Source organism: Topomyia yanbarensis, chromosome 3 (genome assembly GCF_030247195.1).
Source record: "Topomyia yanbarensis strain Yona2022 chromosome 3, ASM3024719v1, whole genome shotgun sequence".
In the NCBI taxonomy this organism is placed as follows: domain Eukaryota; kingdom Metazoa; phylum Arthropoda; class Insecta; order Diptera; family Culicidae; genus Topomyia; species Topomyia yanbarensis.
In genome coordinates this window covers 2,985,639-3,003,678 of record NC_080672.1, presented here as the reverse complement: position 1 = coordinate 3,003,678, position 18,040 = coordinate 2,985,639, and the positions used below count along the sequence as shown (strand labels likewise).

General features: G+C 38.1%; 1 protein-coding gene across 1 annotated transcript in view; it reads right to left on the bottom strand.

Annotated features, from left to right (window-relative positions):
* The window catches only part of LOC131689204 (uncharacterized), a 29,077-nt gene extending 11,075 nt beyond the window's left edge, over nt 1–18,002 (bottom strand). The window contains exon 1 of the mRNA XM_058974133.1: nt 16,911–18,002. Within this exon, the coding sequence (XP_058830116.1) occupies nt 16,911–17,892 (982 nt within the window). The 5' untranslated portion in view covers nt 17,893–18,002. The remainder of the gene's footprint in view (nt 1–16,910) is intronic.
* Between the last annotated feature and the right edge of the window lie 38 nt (nt 18,003–18,040).

Here is an 18,040-nt window from a genome sequence, read left to right as displayed (position 1 = left end):
GTATCTTGTGTGCATTGTCAGAAGAGCAAGGGCAACCGTAATTTTTATTCTTTTTATCAATTTATTTATTCGTCAATTAATCGTAGAATACATTACACGAATATTTTGATTTTTACACTAAAATATCGCAAAGAGATTTAATATTGTTTCAAATGTGCTCGGATCATGTTTTGGTCAATAATTTCACAATTTCTCGTTATAAACAGCCATCATCTGGCTTAGTTGGCCGAATTTAACATAATCTGTACGATGATGAGCTGTTTTGGACAGATTTTTATTGCGTAATTAACGAGAAGGAGAATAAGAATTTATTTTTGACGATAGGAAAGAAGAGTCAGGGCGATGCATGACGATAACTTTTTGCGAACGAACGAAATCATAGTGCCGATGTTCCATTAGATGGAAGATAGAACCCTTTACTGCCCAAATTTTTATTTCACCGCAAAAAGTGTGTTTCTCAGTCGAAAGAACAGAAAAAACATATTTCCGGCTTACGGAAAACATGTAACTTGGGGTAGATTAACTGAGCAAAAAAGAAAAAAAGGCTGTTGTTAACCTTTACAGTACCAAGTTAAAATTTTTCTGAAAATTTTGTTTAAATTTTGCTCTCATTTCGTCAATTTTTGACCGAATTGGATGGAACCGGCTTTAAAAGATCTGGAATTTAGTCCAGTTTCCATATACCGAGTAGCGTTCAAATCCGTGGACCGGTTTCGGAATTAATCCGAATTCCCTTGGAGTGTATCCGGCATCCCAGTGGGGTGACGGACGAGTTTTGAAGAAACATCCCATAAATTTAAGTAATTGTATTTTGAAATGTGCTACATATGACTATTTCCCATTGATCCTTCACAATAGACATGAATTGGACCAATCTTGGCCACTGGAGAACTGTTCCGGGAGAACCTAAGAAAATGTATACATTTTTCTATCATTCCAGCGATTTGGGTTCATAGCTTTATACGAAATGCGAAGTTCTTCCAATCATACGGTTCTACAGCTCCCTGAAGGCCATTCTGGCACCGGTTCCGTACGGATGGACATTTGACGCCATTTTGAAAACCAAGATGGCGGCTTTCGGTTACCACAAAACAGTGAAAACCACCATCAATATGGGTGTTATTTGAATGCGAACGGTCAGCAAAAGCCGGAAATTGATAAATGACGCCATTTTGAAAAGCAAAATGGCGATTTCCGGTTACCACAAAACAGTGAAAAGCATCATCAATATGGGTGTCATTCGAAAGGGAGTGGTCAATAGAAGACAGAAATTGATTTTTGACGCCATTTTCAAAACCAAGATGGCGGTTTTCGGTTATCACAGAGCAGTGCTAATCGCCACCAATAATGGCGTCATTGTAAAGCGCTAGCGATCAGCAAAAGCCGAAAAATGGTTTTTGACGCCAATTCGAAAACCAAAATGGCGGGTTCCTGTTCCAAAGAAACAGTGAAAAACGTCATCAATATGGGTGTCATTAGAAAAGAAATGATCACTTGAAAACCGAGATGGCGGCTTCCGGTTACCACAAAACAGTAAAAACAACCATCAATATGGGTTTTATTTGAAAGAGGAAATTTATAATTGACGCCATTTTCAAAACCAAGATGGCGGTTTCCGGTTACCACAACAGTCAAAAGTATTGTCAATATGGGTGTCATTCAAAAGGGGGGGTCAATAGAAGACAGAAATTGATTTTTTCGCCATTTTCTAAGCAAAGATAGCGGCTTCCGGTTTCCACAAAGCAGTGAAAACCACCGTCAATAATGGTGTCATTGTAAAGCGGGTGGTCAGCAAAAGACGAAAATTGGTTGTTTACGCCATTTTGAAAACCAAGATGGTGGCTTCCTGTTCCAAGGAAACAATGAAAACCATAGTCAGTATGGGTGGCATTTGAAACGGGGTGATCAGTAGAAGACAGGAATTGATGATTGACGCCATTTTGAAAACCAAGATGGCGGCTTCCGGTTTCCACAAAACAGTGAAGACTGTCAGCAATATGGAAATCATTTGCGAGTGGATGGTCGGCAGATACGGATATTGATTGACGCCATGTTGGAAAGCAAGATGGTGGTACCACAAAATAGTCAAAATCATCATCGGTATGGGTTTTATTTAGAAATGAACGGTCACCCAAGTAGCAATTTTTATTTCAACAACTATTTCACACCAACAATAAGTATGTGCTGTTGTGACAGACAACTAAGTTTCTTCGTGACTCAAAAGGTACAGATTTAGACTGATTTGCAATATAGTTAAGCGAAACTTTTAAAACTTGCTCCCGTTTCGTAGTCATTACGATGCGAGAATAACCGAATTAAATCATATTGTTGTCAATATGTTGAACGCAGATCTCAACAAGATTAGTTGATTCTAGCCGATGTTCACATGGACTGTCAATCGGCAATATTATTATAATGATAATTTTCGATTTGGACATGTGTATTTTCCTCGTTCAATACTGCGGATCGTGATCGTGCGTTGCATTGGAGATGTATTTGTTGATTCACGCGTTCGTGGTTGGTGTCGGTGTCGGCTTCATAGTGGTATACGTGCATGTGTGTGGGGCTTCTTCGATGCCTTCATCGTTTACGGAGTGATTGCTGGCCTCAATTAAAGCAGTGGATGATATCAAGAAGTTTTGACTCGTGAGCCGCTGCCGAATAATGTGCTGGGGGAACGACGGCAACGGAAAATTGACCCTGATCTGCTAAAAAGAAACCAAAAACGTAGTTTTTCATAATTTCTCGTCTACTTCACAATAAATTATGTGTGAACTCAGAATCCTCAAGTTGGTTTTTTATTGTTGTGCGCCTGCGATTTTATATGGGAAATAGCGTTTTTTTGCTTCAAAATATCGCTGATTTGCCATTTTGCTGAAAAAATCGGATAGTTGGCAGCACTGCCGCCAATAACTAATATTTTTTCTAAACTCCTTGAACAATTTTCTTCAAAACCCATCTTACGGTTTGGTTCTAGAGTAAACAGAAGCGGAAATATGTTCAAAAGGAAATCAAGGATTTTGACAATTTGCCAAAACGGGGGGGGCCTCCCATGGCCCGAGCGGTGATTGAATAGACACAAAAATTTGGGTTTTTATATATTGGCCCTAGATGAACAATTCCTCCAAATTTGATTCAAATCCGTGAAGGTCGATTACACGTGCCTTGATCACTGCGCGTGGAATGACCCTTACATAGAATACATGGGAATTGAGAGGGACCATCAAGCCATCTGATTAAAACGATTTGAACAGGAAGAGTGGAGTAGCCAGATTCTTGTTGCTAACATTTCGTGAACATGGCGCAGGATTTTCTCCCCACCTATTGAGGCTACTTTTTATAACAATGCATTGTAATTGGCTTATATGGTCTTGTTATTGGCAGCAAGCTTCCGTAGTACATGTAAGCGAAGTCACTTTCCGACCACGCAATTCCTTTTTGGCCCTTCGTACAGTAGCATGCTGAGTATGGTCAGAGAGTAATGCTTGAACACGTCATGCTTGTCGTGTAAAGATTGCTCAGTGCTATGAAGAGTGTTCCTGCTACAAAGGTGGTAGTACCACCGCCACCACTACATCTACTGACCACCCCCTTTCAAATGACACCCATACTTAGTATGGTTTTCACTGTTGTTTGTAGTAACCGGAAGCCACCATATTGGTTTTCGAAAATGGCGTCAAAAATCACTTTATGACTACCCCTTTCTGATACCTATACTGATGATAGTTTTCGCCGTTTTGCAGTAACAGGAAACCGCAAACTTGGTTTTCAAAACTGCATAAATAATCAATTTCGTACTTCTTCTCACCAATCCCTTTCAAATGACACCTATATTGATGGAAGTTTTCACTGTTTTTTGGAAACCGGCAGCTGCCATCTTGGGTTTCAAAATGGCGTCAATCATCAATTTCCGTCTCCTGCTGACACACCCCTTTCAAATGACACCCATATTGATGACGGTTTTCACTGTTTCTTAGGAACATGAACCCGCCATTTTGGTTTTCGAATTGGCGTCAAAAAGCAATTTCCGGCTTTTGTTGATTGCTAGCGCTTTACAATGACGCCATTATTGGTGGTGGTTTGCACTGCACTGTGATAACCGGAAACCGCCATCTTGGTATTGAAAATGGCGCCAAAAATCAATTTCTGTCTTCTATTGACCACTCCCTTTCGAATGACACCCATATTGATGATGCTTTTCACTGTTTTGTGGTAACCGGAAATCGCCATTTTGCTTTTCAAAATGGTGTCAATTATCAATTTCCGGCTTTTGCTGACCGTTCTCTTTCAAATAACACCCATATTGATGGTGGTTTTCACTGTTTTGTGGTAACCGAAAGCCGCCATTTTGGTTTTCAAAATGGCGTCAAATGTCCATCCGTACGGAACCGGTGCCAGAATGGCCTTCAGGGAGCTGTAGAACCGTATGATTGGAAGAACTTCGCATTTCGTATAAAGCTGTGAACCCAAATCGCTAGAATGATAGAAAAATGTATACATTTTCTTAGGTTCTCCCGGAACAGTTCTCCAGTGGCCAAGATTGGTCCAATTCATGTCTATTGTGAAGGATCAATGGGAAATAGTCATATGTAGCACATTTCAAAATACAATTACTTAAATTTATGGGATGTTTCTTCAAAACTCGTCCGTCACCCCACTGGGATGCCGGGTACACCCCAAGGGAATTCGGATTAATTCCGGAACCGGTCCACGGATTTGAACGCTACTCGGTATATGGAAACTGGACTAAATTCCAGATCTTTTACAGCCGGTTCCATCCAATTCGGTCAAAATTTGACGAAATGAGAGCAAAATTTAAACAAAATTTTCAGAAAATTTTTAACTTGGTACTGTAAAGGTTAACCGAGGCCCGTGTCTCATGTATCATTCGACTCAGTACGACGAGATCGGAAAATGTCTGTGTGTATGTGGCATATAATGCCACCTCTGTATCTCAAAGATAGATGAACAGATTTGAATGAACTTAGTCTCAAACGAAAGGTGCAGTCGTCCCATCGGCTGCTATTGAGCTGATTTATTTTTATTGATCGAACTTTCGGTTCCGGAGTTATGGGTTGAAGAGTGCGGTTACTCAGTAAATACCCATTTAAACTGGTACCACCATGATGTCCAAATGATGCAATATGTATATGCAATATTACTTCGATTTGCAGGTCTAGACCACTAATGACGTATCGAAGTAGCTTTGAAAACATTGGCCGCCTATGGTGGTTCTTGATGACCCCGGAGAACTAGACAAATTCCTAAGTTAATGGATCATCTACTGTTCAACGACTTTTCCACCGATTTTTACAAACTTGATTTGATGTTCAATTTTCTTCAAATCTGACTTTTGGTTGCGGAGTTAAAGGTTGGTTGATACGGTTACACAGTGATTTCCCATATAAACCGTTAGAATCGTAATACACCAGGGGTAAAAAATCTGCTGAAATTGACATCAAAGTACTTCGATTTGCAGATCTCGTTCACTGATGGCCAATCAAAGAGTTATTGTCCACTATCGGCAATTACAGATGTCTCGATTCAGGTTTATACCTGAATTAAAGTCACACCGGTTATTCGGTGAAAAGATTTTTACTAACCGAGTATCAAATGGAAGGTGTAAAATTCGGTTGGTTGCACCTCCCATCAACCCTGCGCCCGCTGTCACCTTTTTCGATGTCTTGTTGGCCACATTGACCACAATATAAGGTTCCGGAAGTTCTGGGAAAAATGACCATCTTTCCAAATTACTAAACTCACATCAGTTTGTCGGGGTTGGTTTGGCCGATTTTCACAAAATTTCGCACGGATCGGTTATGTGGGTCCGGGAATATATGAAATTACCATATAAGCTGGAGCCATTTTTTTCGATGAGGGGACCACAGAAAATTTCGGAATTCGAATTCGTATTTTTGGTGCCAAATATATTTAAAATGCATGAAACGTCGAGTTATGATGCAATCTCGAAAAAAATTTGACGAAACTGCTTTTTGCACCTTTTAGCCTTTCTTGATAGAAAGGTTAGCAAATGCTCTGAAAATTGACTTTGTAACCGAGGGCCGATTGCTATATACAATTTGATTTAGTTCGTCAAGTACGGCAAATGTCTCCTGTGTGTATGTGACCAAAAATTCCACTGACTTTTCTCAGTGATGGTAGAACCGATTTCCACAAACTTAATCTCAAATGAAAGGTACAACGTTCCCACCGGCTGCTATTGAATTTCCAATGGATCCGACTTCCAGGTTCGAAGTTACAGGGTGATGAGTACGATCACGCAGCGAATCCCGATTTTAACGAATTCTACGATGAATGTAAAAAGGTAGACATTTTTCCAAAATGTGTCCACAACTGCTTGGATTTGCAGTACTAAGTCACTAACAACCATCCAAAGCCTCTTTGTCCACATTCATCGGTTCCGGAAGTCGCGGCGGAAGTATACAAATTCAGGATAATAGTCACATCGGTTTTTCGGAGATTGCTAGACCGATTTGACCAATCTTAGTCTCAAATGAAAGGTATTGCATTTACGTGGCTATCAAATTTCATTCCGATCCGACTTTCGGTTCCGGAGTTATGGGATGTGGCGAGCGGTCATATAGAAAACTTCGATTTAAACCGATATGAACGTTCACGAACGGCGGAGATATTAAACATTTTATATTTTTATTCTTCACTTACCCATTTTCAATACCTTACTGGTGTTTTAGGGGTAAAACTAAACCGATTTCGAATATAGGTGCATGAAAACACATCCACAAGATTCCGAAGATATTTTGTGGCTTTACTCAATAAGAAATGAACTATTTTTTCAAAATTAATATGTAAATTCACTTCAAAACAAAATAATGTATAAGTTCACTTCAAAGTAATTTTTTTCATAGTTGATATGTTTACCCCTTGGATGAAGCATTGAGTTCAGCCGTGAGGTAGAACTTCGATGGTATATGAAGACAGATCACCAAGTAATCCACCTAGTAGCGAGACAGTAAATTTCCCATAATTTATATCCTATTATACTCGTGGCATCATCGGGAGGATCTTTAATTTTGAATCCCAAAATTCTAGTGAAAATTCGATTTCTTTTGTAAAATTTATTTTATACTGGTCACGGTGCAAAAATTACCAGTTTTCTTATTTATCATATGGCTGGAAGGTATCAAAATATCGTATAATACATGAAATTAGTGTCGCAGCACTAACCATCATTTACTATTCCGATTTCCGAATAACCAGTTAGACCCTATCAATAAAGTAGAAACACCACAGATAAGCTTGAACGCCGTCAAGAAAAGAAGAACGAACATGAAAAGGTGAAAACAAAAAAGAATGAAAACACTAGGAAGTGCATTGTATACTTAATTTTTTACAAACAATTCTATAATTTGAAATAATGGTTTTTCAAATTAGCATAATTCGTTTTATTCATTTATTTTATACTCAGTTGCGTTTCGGCTTCGCCTCATCAGAAACCGACACTAACTTATTGTCGGAATAGATTAGCGCCGGCTTGACGCAAATCCCTTAAAACTAAAACACACTTTGTGTTTCAATCGAACGACTGATCAAACGTTCGAGCAGAAGTTCTGTTTATGCCGATGAAACACAGTGAAGCCGAAACTTGTCTTGGCTTACTAGGCCTATGCGAAAGCACTATGCTATATTTCACCCTAAGGAGGAAAATTTGGTAAAAACTAAAATTTCTCACTAGGGTAAAAATTTGTTTGTTCCAGCCGGCGTTAATCCATCCCGAAAATAAATTAGTGTCGGTTTCTGATGAGGCGAAGCCAAAACACAACTGAGTATGAAATAAGGATTTGTGCCCTCGTGCAAAGACTGGTTTTACCAACAAATTTTCACCCTAGTGAGAAATTTTGGTTTTTACCAAATTTTCCGCCTTAGGGTGAAATATAGCATAGAATTTATTTTGTTTAAATATTATTTTTTTAATTTCATTCAATATATTCATTTTTCAGTTTATTCATTTATTTTATTCATTTTGAATATTTGGGTGATTTTGAATATATGATCATTTCATTGAAATCATTTCTTATATTCAGCATTTTTTTTTTTATTTTCTTCATTTGGGTACATTGTATCTATTTTGTTCGTCTCATTCTTTGGATTCATTTTGATCATATATTTCATTTAATTTGTTTTGTTCACTGTTTTTATTGTATGCATTTTATTCTTTTTTCAGTTCATACATTTTATTCATTTTCTTCATTTCAATAATCTTACTATTACTAGAGAAATTATTAAAGTGGATGACTGAAACACTTTAATAATTTCTCTAAATTATTATTGACATAATTAATTTATTCTATTAATTGTAAAACTAGTTTAATACCTTTCAATTTTCATTTTAATCGTTTACTTCTTACATTCTGTTTTTTTAAAAAAAATTTCTTTTCATTTTTTTACTTTATTCATTCAATTAATTTTATTGATAGTGTTAATGTTATCCATATTATTTATTTTATCTTTTCATTTAACTTTTTATTTATAATTTTCATTTTATTCGTTTTTTTATTTTTCATTTTATTCGTTTTATATATTTTATTTATTTTATTCATTTCATTTATTTTATTTAGCTAGTTAGTTGTTTATTGCAGCTTTAACGACGGCTGGTCATTCGCTGATAAAAGGTTTAAATTTGTAATGAGATTATGTTGTTTCTTGTTTCTAGGTGTTCTCCGGAGTTCCGTCAGATGCTATCGTGATATTTGCGCATGGTTGGTTATTGGATGGGCTACGGGAAATCCCCCCACAACTCGGCGGAGTTTGGCGGAAGGCCTCGTTCGGTTTTCGTCTGGTTTGCCGCGTCGTTAAATGCCGTCGCGTGGTTCGGCATCCTTGATGAAGGATAGCAATGCTTGCTCCTGGGCAGGGTCGTTCGATAGGATGTCTCTGATCGATCGCGGCATGTTGTATTGTTGTCGTAGATTTTCGAGTTCCTCACAGTTGCACAGTATGTGATCGTCGGTCAGGCGCGTGGAATCTGGTTGTTGGCTATCATATGCGCGTGGGTCAATCTGGTGTGGCCGAAGCGAAGCCGGAAGAGGATCTTCTGCTCTATCTGGTTGTTGTGGTCGATCCATACGTCGGGTTGGTGAAATTTGGTTTGGATGCTTGCGTTGAATTTTCGAATGATGTCGGTTGTTGGTGTTTCAGCCGAGAGTTGGGCGCATGTCCGCCTACCGAGGGAGGCCAATCGATTTGCGTCAACATTCCCTTTTATTCTGCTGTGGTCTGGAACCCAGCAGATGGACAAGAGTTGATCGCGGTAGGCTTCAAGGGCCTGTACGAAAGGGTGCTTCTCTATGTCCTTTTTATTTTAATTATTTTTATTCATTTATTTTTTTTTTAGTTTGAAAATTTGTTTTTTTTTTCTATTAATTTCATAACGTTTTTAAATATTGTCTAATTTTCTATTTAACGAGTTGAACTAATTTGATTTATTCTTTTTATTAATTTGGTTTTAATTATTCTACACATTTTTTGAATTAGCTAACTTTTTATTTTTTCAACACCAAACTTTTTTAATTTTTTCCTAAGTGGATAAGCTGTATTCTGATTGAAATCTACTGCTATCCTTTTCAAATTTTCAGTTGTTGGAGTTAAGGTTGTGAGGTTTTGCTTATGAAGTATTCTAGATTTTTTATTAATTATTGATTGGATGGTTTGCTCTGGATACCCGTTGAGCTTACCTGATTCAGTTTCTTTAGTTTTTGCTTCTTCCCCTAATGGTAGAGTACGCATTCTATGGACCATGTGGTGAAAAGCGGCCATTTTATGCTGATGTGAATGGTTTGAAGTATTTGGTATAATTCTCTCAGTATTTGTAGGTTTCCTATATATTTCGAAAGTCAAGGACCCCCCTCTCTTTTTACAAGCACATCCAAGAAGGGCAAATTGTTATCTTTCTCTTCTTCATGTGTAAAATTGATATTTTTATGGATGTTGCTAGAGCTTCTAGAGAATCTGCTAAAGATTTACCATTCCACTTCAAATCCAAGATAGCGGAACACGCTTTTTCAGAAAAACATAACTATAGAAGATATTAAAATTCAGCGTCAAGTCTCTAATCCTTGGAAATTAGACGTAGCTGAAAGCCTGGAAATTTTCAAACATTCGTCTCCTTTCTTATTAAATCGAGACCAAGGTAACGGATATTCATGGCTCTTCGAAATTTTACCTACATGCAAAAAAACGGTCAGCTTCATGCACCTAGGTACCCACTGACCACAGCCTACCCGCTTCCCTAGATAAAACGACTTTACAATCCCGTAATTTCCTATAGACTGATACAAACACTGAAGAAGATTACAAGTAGTAATCGAAATACCGGTATCTGTTAAATAGTGAAGTGCAAGTGCATCTAACTATAAAAACATAGTGGAATTAAATGGAAGAAAATCTTTGAAACATTACGTACATTCCACTAAGACCTCCGTTCGCGTATATATAACTTTTTATATTTTTTTTACTTCATTGATTTTAAAATTTAATTTGTTTTCTTGATTTTGCATAATTTATTCAGTTTATTCGAAGTTTTATTCGCGCAGAACTCGAAAGTAAAATGTGATTGGAACAGGTTTAATATCATACGGGCTTAACTTTTGTCTTCTGCTAATGAGGGTCGTGTTTAGGCGGCATAACTACGAATCACCCGAGTTCACTAGCATGTGTTCTGGTATAGAGGGACAAGTCCATCTTTACCGTGACAACCGACATATTTTATAAATATCTTGTTTATGGCACTCGGTTACTTATTTCATTTTGAACAGGATTCTTAGGCCGCTGTCGGTGCTTGAATCCGTGAAACCAGGCTACAGTAAATCAAAGCGAGGATGTCATAATGAAAGACTATCAAAAGAGGAGACAATTGTAAGCTAATTTGATTCAGTCCACTTCGCAATATCTTGCGGAAGTTGTTTTTTGAAATTGAAGATCAATAGAAGAAATGAAGAAATTTATGTTGAGCCACATGCCACTCACCAATTTTTCACTTTGACATAGGCTTTTATAAAATGGACGCACAGCGAATGGAGTTCACATTTCAATTTTATTTACGAATATTTCTGAAAAAATTATGGATAAATTGTGAAATGGTTTCTAGAAGTTAGAGGATTAAGTTTTTAAGGGGAGCGTCTGGTGTTAAGTGCTCAAACCGAAAGTTATTTTGTTGTTCGAGTTTGAAGGCCAAGAAATAATGGATCTTTTGTGTAATGTTAAGATTTAATTATACATTCATTGTTTAATTTTCATTTTCATTTCATTTTGCAGCGTTTGGTGGGGCAATGAGAGCGCCAAGGCCGATGATAGGAGGGGTAATGGCAGAATAGTCTATGCGGACCACCAAAACGCCATGGGAGAGGAACAGGGTGTGGGTTGGGGTAGGGTTAATGGATTGATGTAAACTTGACGAATAATTGCGCTGCAGAATGTGATGAAAAAGTGCATTGAACAGTACTACTGTTAGCTGTTCATAAATAAATACAATATGTTTCTCCATAAGGTTTGCTAGCTAATGTATTTTGTGATTATGTGATGCCAATTTATCAATTTTGTGAGACCGCGACCGTAGATGTGCGTGGAAAATCGCGAAAGGCTCAAGCGCTTGTATGTTCACGTGTTTGTCGCGTATGCCACTTTATTTTGTGGCCATATGCATATTCGCGTGTGTTCTTGAATGATCGCGCTGACCGTGAGTTTTTTGCTTAGTTTTTAGTGTACGGTTCAGGTACTAGAAGATAATTCTCCCATAACACTAGAGTTCCCTGTCACGTTTTCATGGAATGTGTTGTCTAATGAATATAAGCCTCATTTTTTTATTGTTCCAACTGAAGACATGAATCTAGGCTGTTAAGAACGAAGGCAGGGACATACTAACGCGACCGACTCATGATCGCGCGAGCGGTGGGTTATTGGCGAGATAGCGAGTATGTGTGGATGATTACAATTGCACGTTCGCATTTGTGACCCGGTTTGTGTTATCGCGCAGGCTAGCGGCGTTTGTACGTTTTGAATGAGATATTATAAGTGTATATGAGAGAATATGCAATTGATTGTGTTAGTGAGTGTTATAATGAATCTAAATTAAGATATAGTGATAAAAGGAAAAAGAACATGCCGAATTAAAAGAAAAAAAATGAAGACATTAAGTAGAAGCGTATAAATTGACTGATTTTTTTGGTTTACCTGAGTAGTGGAAAAGCAAACTAATAGAAGAAAAACAAAAACAGACAAATGAAGTAGAAAAAAAGAACGGGAGTTCTTTTCTTCTACTTCATTACTTTTACTACATTCATGGTTCTTCAAAATTACTAGGCACATCTTGAACATTTGACTTGATATGATCCCAATACTTTGGATAGTTCACTTAAATTTTAAATTCAATACTTTGTGCAATTGAATGATGTTTACTTTAGATTTGGGTTTAAATTGGTATGGTTCGAGTACTTTGGCTAATTGTCTTAAGTTTTAATGCATTGTGCAAATTGAATGATATTTTATTTAGATTATATGTGAACCATCAACTATAGGATACTGCATCGGTCTGGATCTAGTTGAATAGATAGCAAAAATAATTCAATCTTCCAGTCGTCAGGGTATTCCTTCGCTTCTATTCACTAAATGAATCACGCGCCGTGTTGCTATTAGATTCTAGGGACCAACAGAATCCAAGGTCTCTAAGCTACAAATCCCTAAGCATAAAATTTTGCAGTCTGGAGTCCACCGCCAAGCCCACGGAGAAGAGTTAGTATTGTTATTGAGTATTAATTGAACAACACACATGTAACATGCAATAAAACTACTTGGTATCTTCTAAATGCCAGAAAATGTTATATATTTATCATTAACAACAATTGCATTCCGTTAGAAGTTTCTCATGCTATGCTGACCGGGAATGGATGATTGACGTGCGTCGGTAAATTAATCGTACCTTCATTTATCCAATCCGAATGAATCGATTCGAATGCACGAATTGAACACCGGTAAAAAGTGGTCCCAAGAAGGATTACCCACTATTCTATCATATAAGCCAGTTCTGCATCCATTCCCTGACCCATATGTCACAAATACTCAGACGAACACATACACAGATAGACATACGACTAGCACATAAAAATTTTACACTAGTACTAAAAACTACAATTATTACAACACAACACAACTAATAGGGTTCAACTGTTATTTTTTTAATGCTCCTGTGCACGTTGACGAGGTCGACCGATAAATCGACACACATTGACTCCCACTGCGAGCCGTGCTCAAAAAGACAGCCGTTAAGCTGTTGAACAATGTCTGCAAACACAGCCCACAGAAAAAGTCACCGGCGACCCGCCAATCGGCCACGCCAGTGTGCACAGGCTCTTAGCTGACTGTTAGTTTGGGCTGGTGCAGAGTATGAAATAACACAAAACATTAAAAAGGCACATAAGCCCTCTCGGTCTCCTCGATGCACTACTATCGAGGCGTAACGCAATAACCATCTTAAAGCAGTTGTTTGCTCAAATATGCTTGAAGATTTATTTATACATTCATTGTGCACGAAAAAAAAATGTTTTCAGTCACGTTGAGCAACACTTACGAGCGTTCCAAGAGTAGACGTCCAACCATTTCCACGTCGAGGAGCGCCGCACAAAGGAGTAACTTGGGTCGAATCCTCGCCAAAATTATTTACTGCTACTATTACTGTTATAATGCCTTAAATGAACTAAAAATAGACAATAACTAGTTTTTTGAATAATTTGGCATCTATTCACCTACCAGTGCAGAGGTCAATTTTCTTTATCCTTTCGAATACTAGTAATTTCGAGTTGATCATTGTAAATACATTTGTTTTTCAGCTGCACAAACAGTTGATCAGTTGAAAAGGGAGAAGAAAAGGGACGCCTGTGCATGTTTTCATGGAGATACATTTTGGCAAACATAGTATTTGGCACTACAGCATTTCGGTGTACCTAATTTTGCCACGTTATACTGTAGGCTTTTAAATATGTAGAAAAAATATAACGAAATAGAAAATCGAAAAAAAAATATTTTGGTTATTGGCCAGGAATTTGTTCTAGTTACTCCTCTGTGCGCCGCGGCGAACACGATAACTCTTGAAGAAATTGTCTGACACTCCTGTGTCAATAAGATTTGTAAAGCTTTGAATTGTGGATACTCAATGAACCAACAAAAATCGAACAAAATTTGAGTTTTGGAAGATGGCTTCATCAAAACCGAAAAATCTCATATTTTACTGTAAAATTCTCATTTTTCTTCAAAAGAATAGGGAGATTTTTTATTCAGTGTTCTGTGGTTAATCGACAGGCTATCAAGTCAAATCGTTGATTAGTTTTTGAGTTATCGTGTTCGCCAATTTGATAAACGCGGTTTCGACAAAAACGCTATTAAAGGGTGTCCCACATTAAATTCCATCACGAAGAAAACGCTGTAGAAAATAACCCATTGGGTATTTTATCTAGGGTAGAAGTAGTTTAGACTGTATTGTTTACACTGTATTTTTATCGCTGTCAGTTTTTTGCAAATACGCGCGAGAAATGCATGGCTGTTTAAAACAGCAGAAGTTCAGCGTTGCCACCAGAGTTAAAAATATTCAAATTCATTGAATGAAAATTTATCATATTCAGCCGCATTCATTCTCAATATTCAGTGACGCAGCTGAAAACGTCAAACGAACAAACCGCCCATTCATCCATGCAGATTTTCATTCGTCTCCGATTATTACACGAAGCGCCCGTGCAGCAACGAATCAAACACATCAAAGTAGGCCATGGCACAATGTAAGCGATGATGATTGTTGTTTCATAATGCTTTACCGGCGTTTGAAAACATTTTCCTAGATAAATAGCTAAATGAATATATTGTACGATATTCAACTGAATGAATAACGTGGATATTTGAATGAATATTTTTTCTATTCACCGCGAGTCGCATCAGGTTCAGGCCGTCAACAAAGAGCTTCGATTATTTTTAACTCTGGTTGCCACCGAGATCGCGGGAAACTATTCTAGAGGTTCAACACAATCAATTAAGCGGATAAAAAAAGAAATCGATTTTTTTGCCCACTACACCAGAGGTCTCCTTAAATTCAGAATCATCGAGAGTTTGGATCGTGATTCATTATATAATATACCTCGGATTCCGGTCGGGGCTTTCAATTGTATATATTCTGGTTTGGGCCGGTTTGGGATGTCATAATTCCAAAAATTCTTGTTTTCCAAATTTTAAATTCCCGATTTCCGGATGTTCAATTTAAAAATTCTCGGATTGGAAAAATGAAATTCTGTCATATCTCCTCGCTAACTCCGATGTTATATTTGGTCGTACGGTGACAGGGAAGGAGAGAATCCAAGAGCGCCCGTTTTCAAAATAGACACTGTCCACAGCGGATAGCTGAAGTAGAATTTCGGTATTTCGACTGGATTATCCAAGATGTCAACTCAATGACGTATCTAGAAATCGCAGTTGCAGCAAGGAGTTGAAGGAAGAAAGTTTAGAAAAGCGTGGAATAGGGTCATATGAGCAAGCTTAGAGTTTCCCGGCACCTTAACCCTTTGTTGCGAATCACCTGAGTGTGCGGTAGACTGGTTCAATTTTTGACTTTTAGCTCCACCAGGCTCTACTGATTCCTTGCATGGCCCTTAGCAATTGTGCAAATTTTGGTACCGATTGATTGTGTCTACGGACCCTCCAAAAATTTCAAAGTTCATATGGAAGTTTGTATGGAAAATCGGTTAACATTGAAAATAAATTCTTAAAAAATCACCTTATCATTCAATTAATCAGAACACTATATATTTCTAAAGGTATTCTTCTACTGAACACATTCGGGGAACATTGCAAGTTCATGAAAATTCGTTGAGAAAAGTTATTAACTAAAGAAGCAGTATGACTTCAAAACAAGTGGATTTTATTAGTAACCATAGCAACCCTGTTTGAATAGCTACATCATTATACCAGTGTAAACTAGACTTGCCACCCATCGCTCGCGTATGGCAGATACAGCTATTCAATCAGGGTTGCTATGATTAATAATAAAATCCACTTGTTTTGAAGTCATGCTGCGTCTTTAGTTAATAACTTTTCTCAGCGAATTTTCATAAACTTTTAATGTTCCACGAATGTGTTCAGTAGAAGAATACCTTTAGAAATATGTAGTGTTCTGATTAATTGAGTGATAAGGTGATTTTTTAAGAATTTATTTTAAATGTTAACCGATTTTCCATACAAACTTCCATATGAACTTTGAAATTTTTGGAGGGTCCGTAGACACAACCGATCGGTACCAAAATTTGCATAATTACTAAGGGCCATAAAAGGAATCAGTAGAGCTTGGTGTAGCCAAAAGTCAAAAATTGAACCAGTCTAGTGTGCGGCATGTCCGGACGAGCGTAAAGTTACTTTGAACTTCATGCTGTCGGAACCGATCTGAAACCTCTACGTTTTGTAAGTAGTGAATTTTTCAGATTTTTGATATATTTATTTGAATTTTAAGATAATAACTTATTTTAACCAAATGTTAAATTACTGCAAGAACAAATCCAGCAGCAGTAAATGAATCAAAAGAATTCTATTTTTGAGTATCTATCGTAAATCTAATCGAAATTTGATGTCTTTGAAGAAGGTGCAATTCAGCCAAAGCAGGCCAAGTTGGAGGTTATGTATTGCCTTGATGGTATGTAGGTATCAAATTGCACTACGGGAGGCAAATTTCGGTGACGACAATTCCGGCTCTCATACTGTACAAGGAACAGATCAGTTAACATAATAAAACCACACTCTCGCGCGCCGGGGTCATAAATTAGATAATAACGGCGATCTTGATTAGTTTGAAGATTGAAAGCTGCAGTTTGCGACCGCCGCCGCCGCCGCCGCTAACTTGTACTTACCATTCAGACTGGCCGCGTGACTGTACGTGACAAGAATATACTTTCCCTCCTGGCGCATCTGTGCCATCGTCAGATGATGGGATTGCCTTTCGTCCTTCTCTTCGTTGCCAAAGTTGGGCCGACGGTAGATGAGGTCACCCAGTTCTTGATCTAAAATTTGGAGGAATTCGGCATGCTGCTCGGGATGGTTATGGAAGCCAAGCGGGAAACGTCGGAAATCTAGGAAAACTGATTCCTCCGATAGGATGACGAAGCGGCGTATGTCCTGTAGAATGGGAATGATCGATCCCACTCGGTAGCTTTCGTTCATAATCCAGAAATTTCGGGTTCCATTATGAGACGGATGATAACCGATTGAAAAGTCCAGATATCGGATTCCGAAGACTAGTTGAGTCCATATGTCTAGATCCTGCCGGTAGCCAGCTCGTTTGAGGAAGACGTTATTCACATTGGCTTTAGTCTGATAACAGGCTGAACAGTGGGTTCCCGGGAGGAAAAGATCCTTCAGCGATACGTTTCCGATGTTGCCTTCGGTGAACATCCAGTTTGGTTGAATTTTCAGACATTCAAATGTTTGCAGTTCGTTGTTTTTGTCGTAGCTTACTAGATAGAAACCGAAGCATAATGGTTTGGCCCGACGTTTCGGGATGTGTCTGAGGACTTCTTCGAAATTCCACCCTCCCGGTAAACGTTGTTTTCCAAATTTTTGTTCAGTGATGACTTCTCCGGACGTTTGTCCATTGACGATCACTTTAACTGTGGGAGGATCATTGGATATCGCTGGGTTTTCCGTGTAGAGTCCTATCCAATCGGGTGGACTTTCACAATCGGGACCCCAGTTTATGACCACTGAAGCGTTCTCTATGTGTCTCGAGAGTGACGATAGGGTCAAATAAACTGGACAGGTATCACTTAGAACGTACGATAAACTTAAGATCACTAATGAAATAGAACGAACAGAAACGCTTCCGAGTTTTATCATTGTTAAACTCACTTACGAATCACTTATGTCTTAAAACCGACTATTAACAAAATTTGTCAGTTCCGTTCGGTACGTCTAACGGGTTCAAGCTCTATGCCAACACTGACCGAATCGCAGATGGTCGCGCGTCTTATTGCATGACTGCATT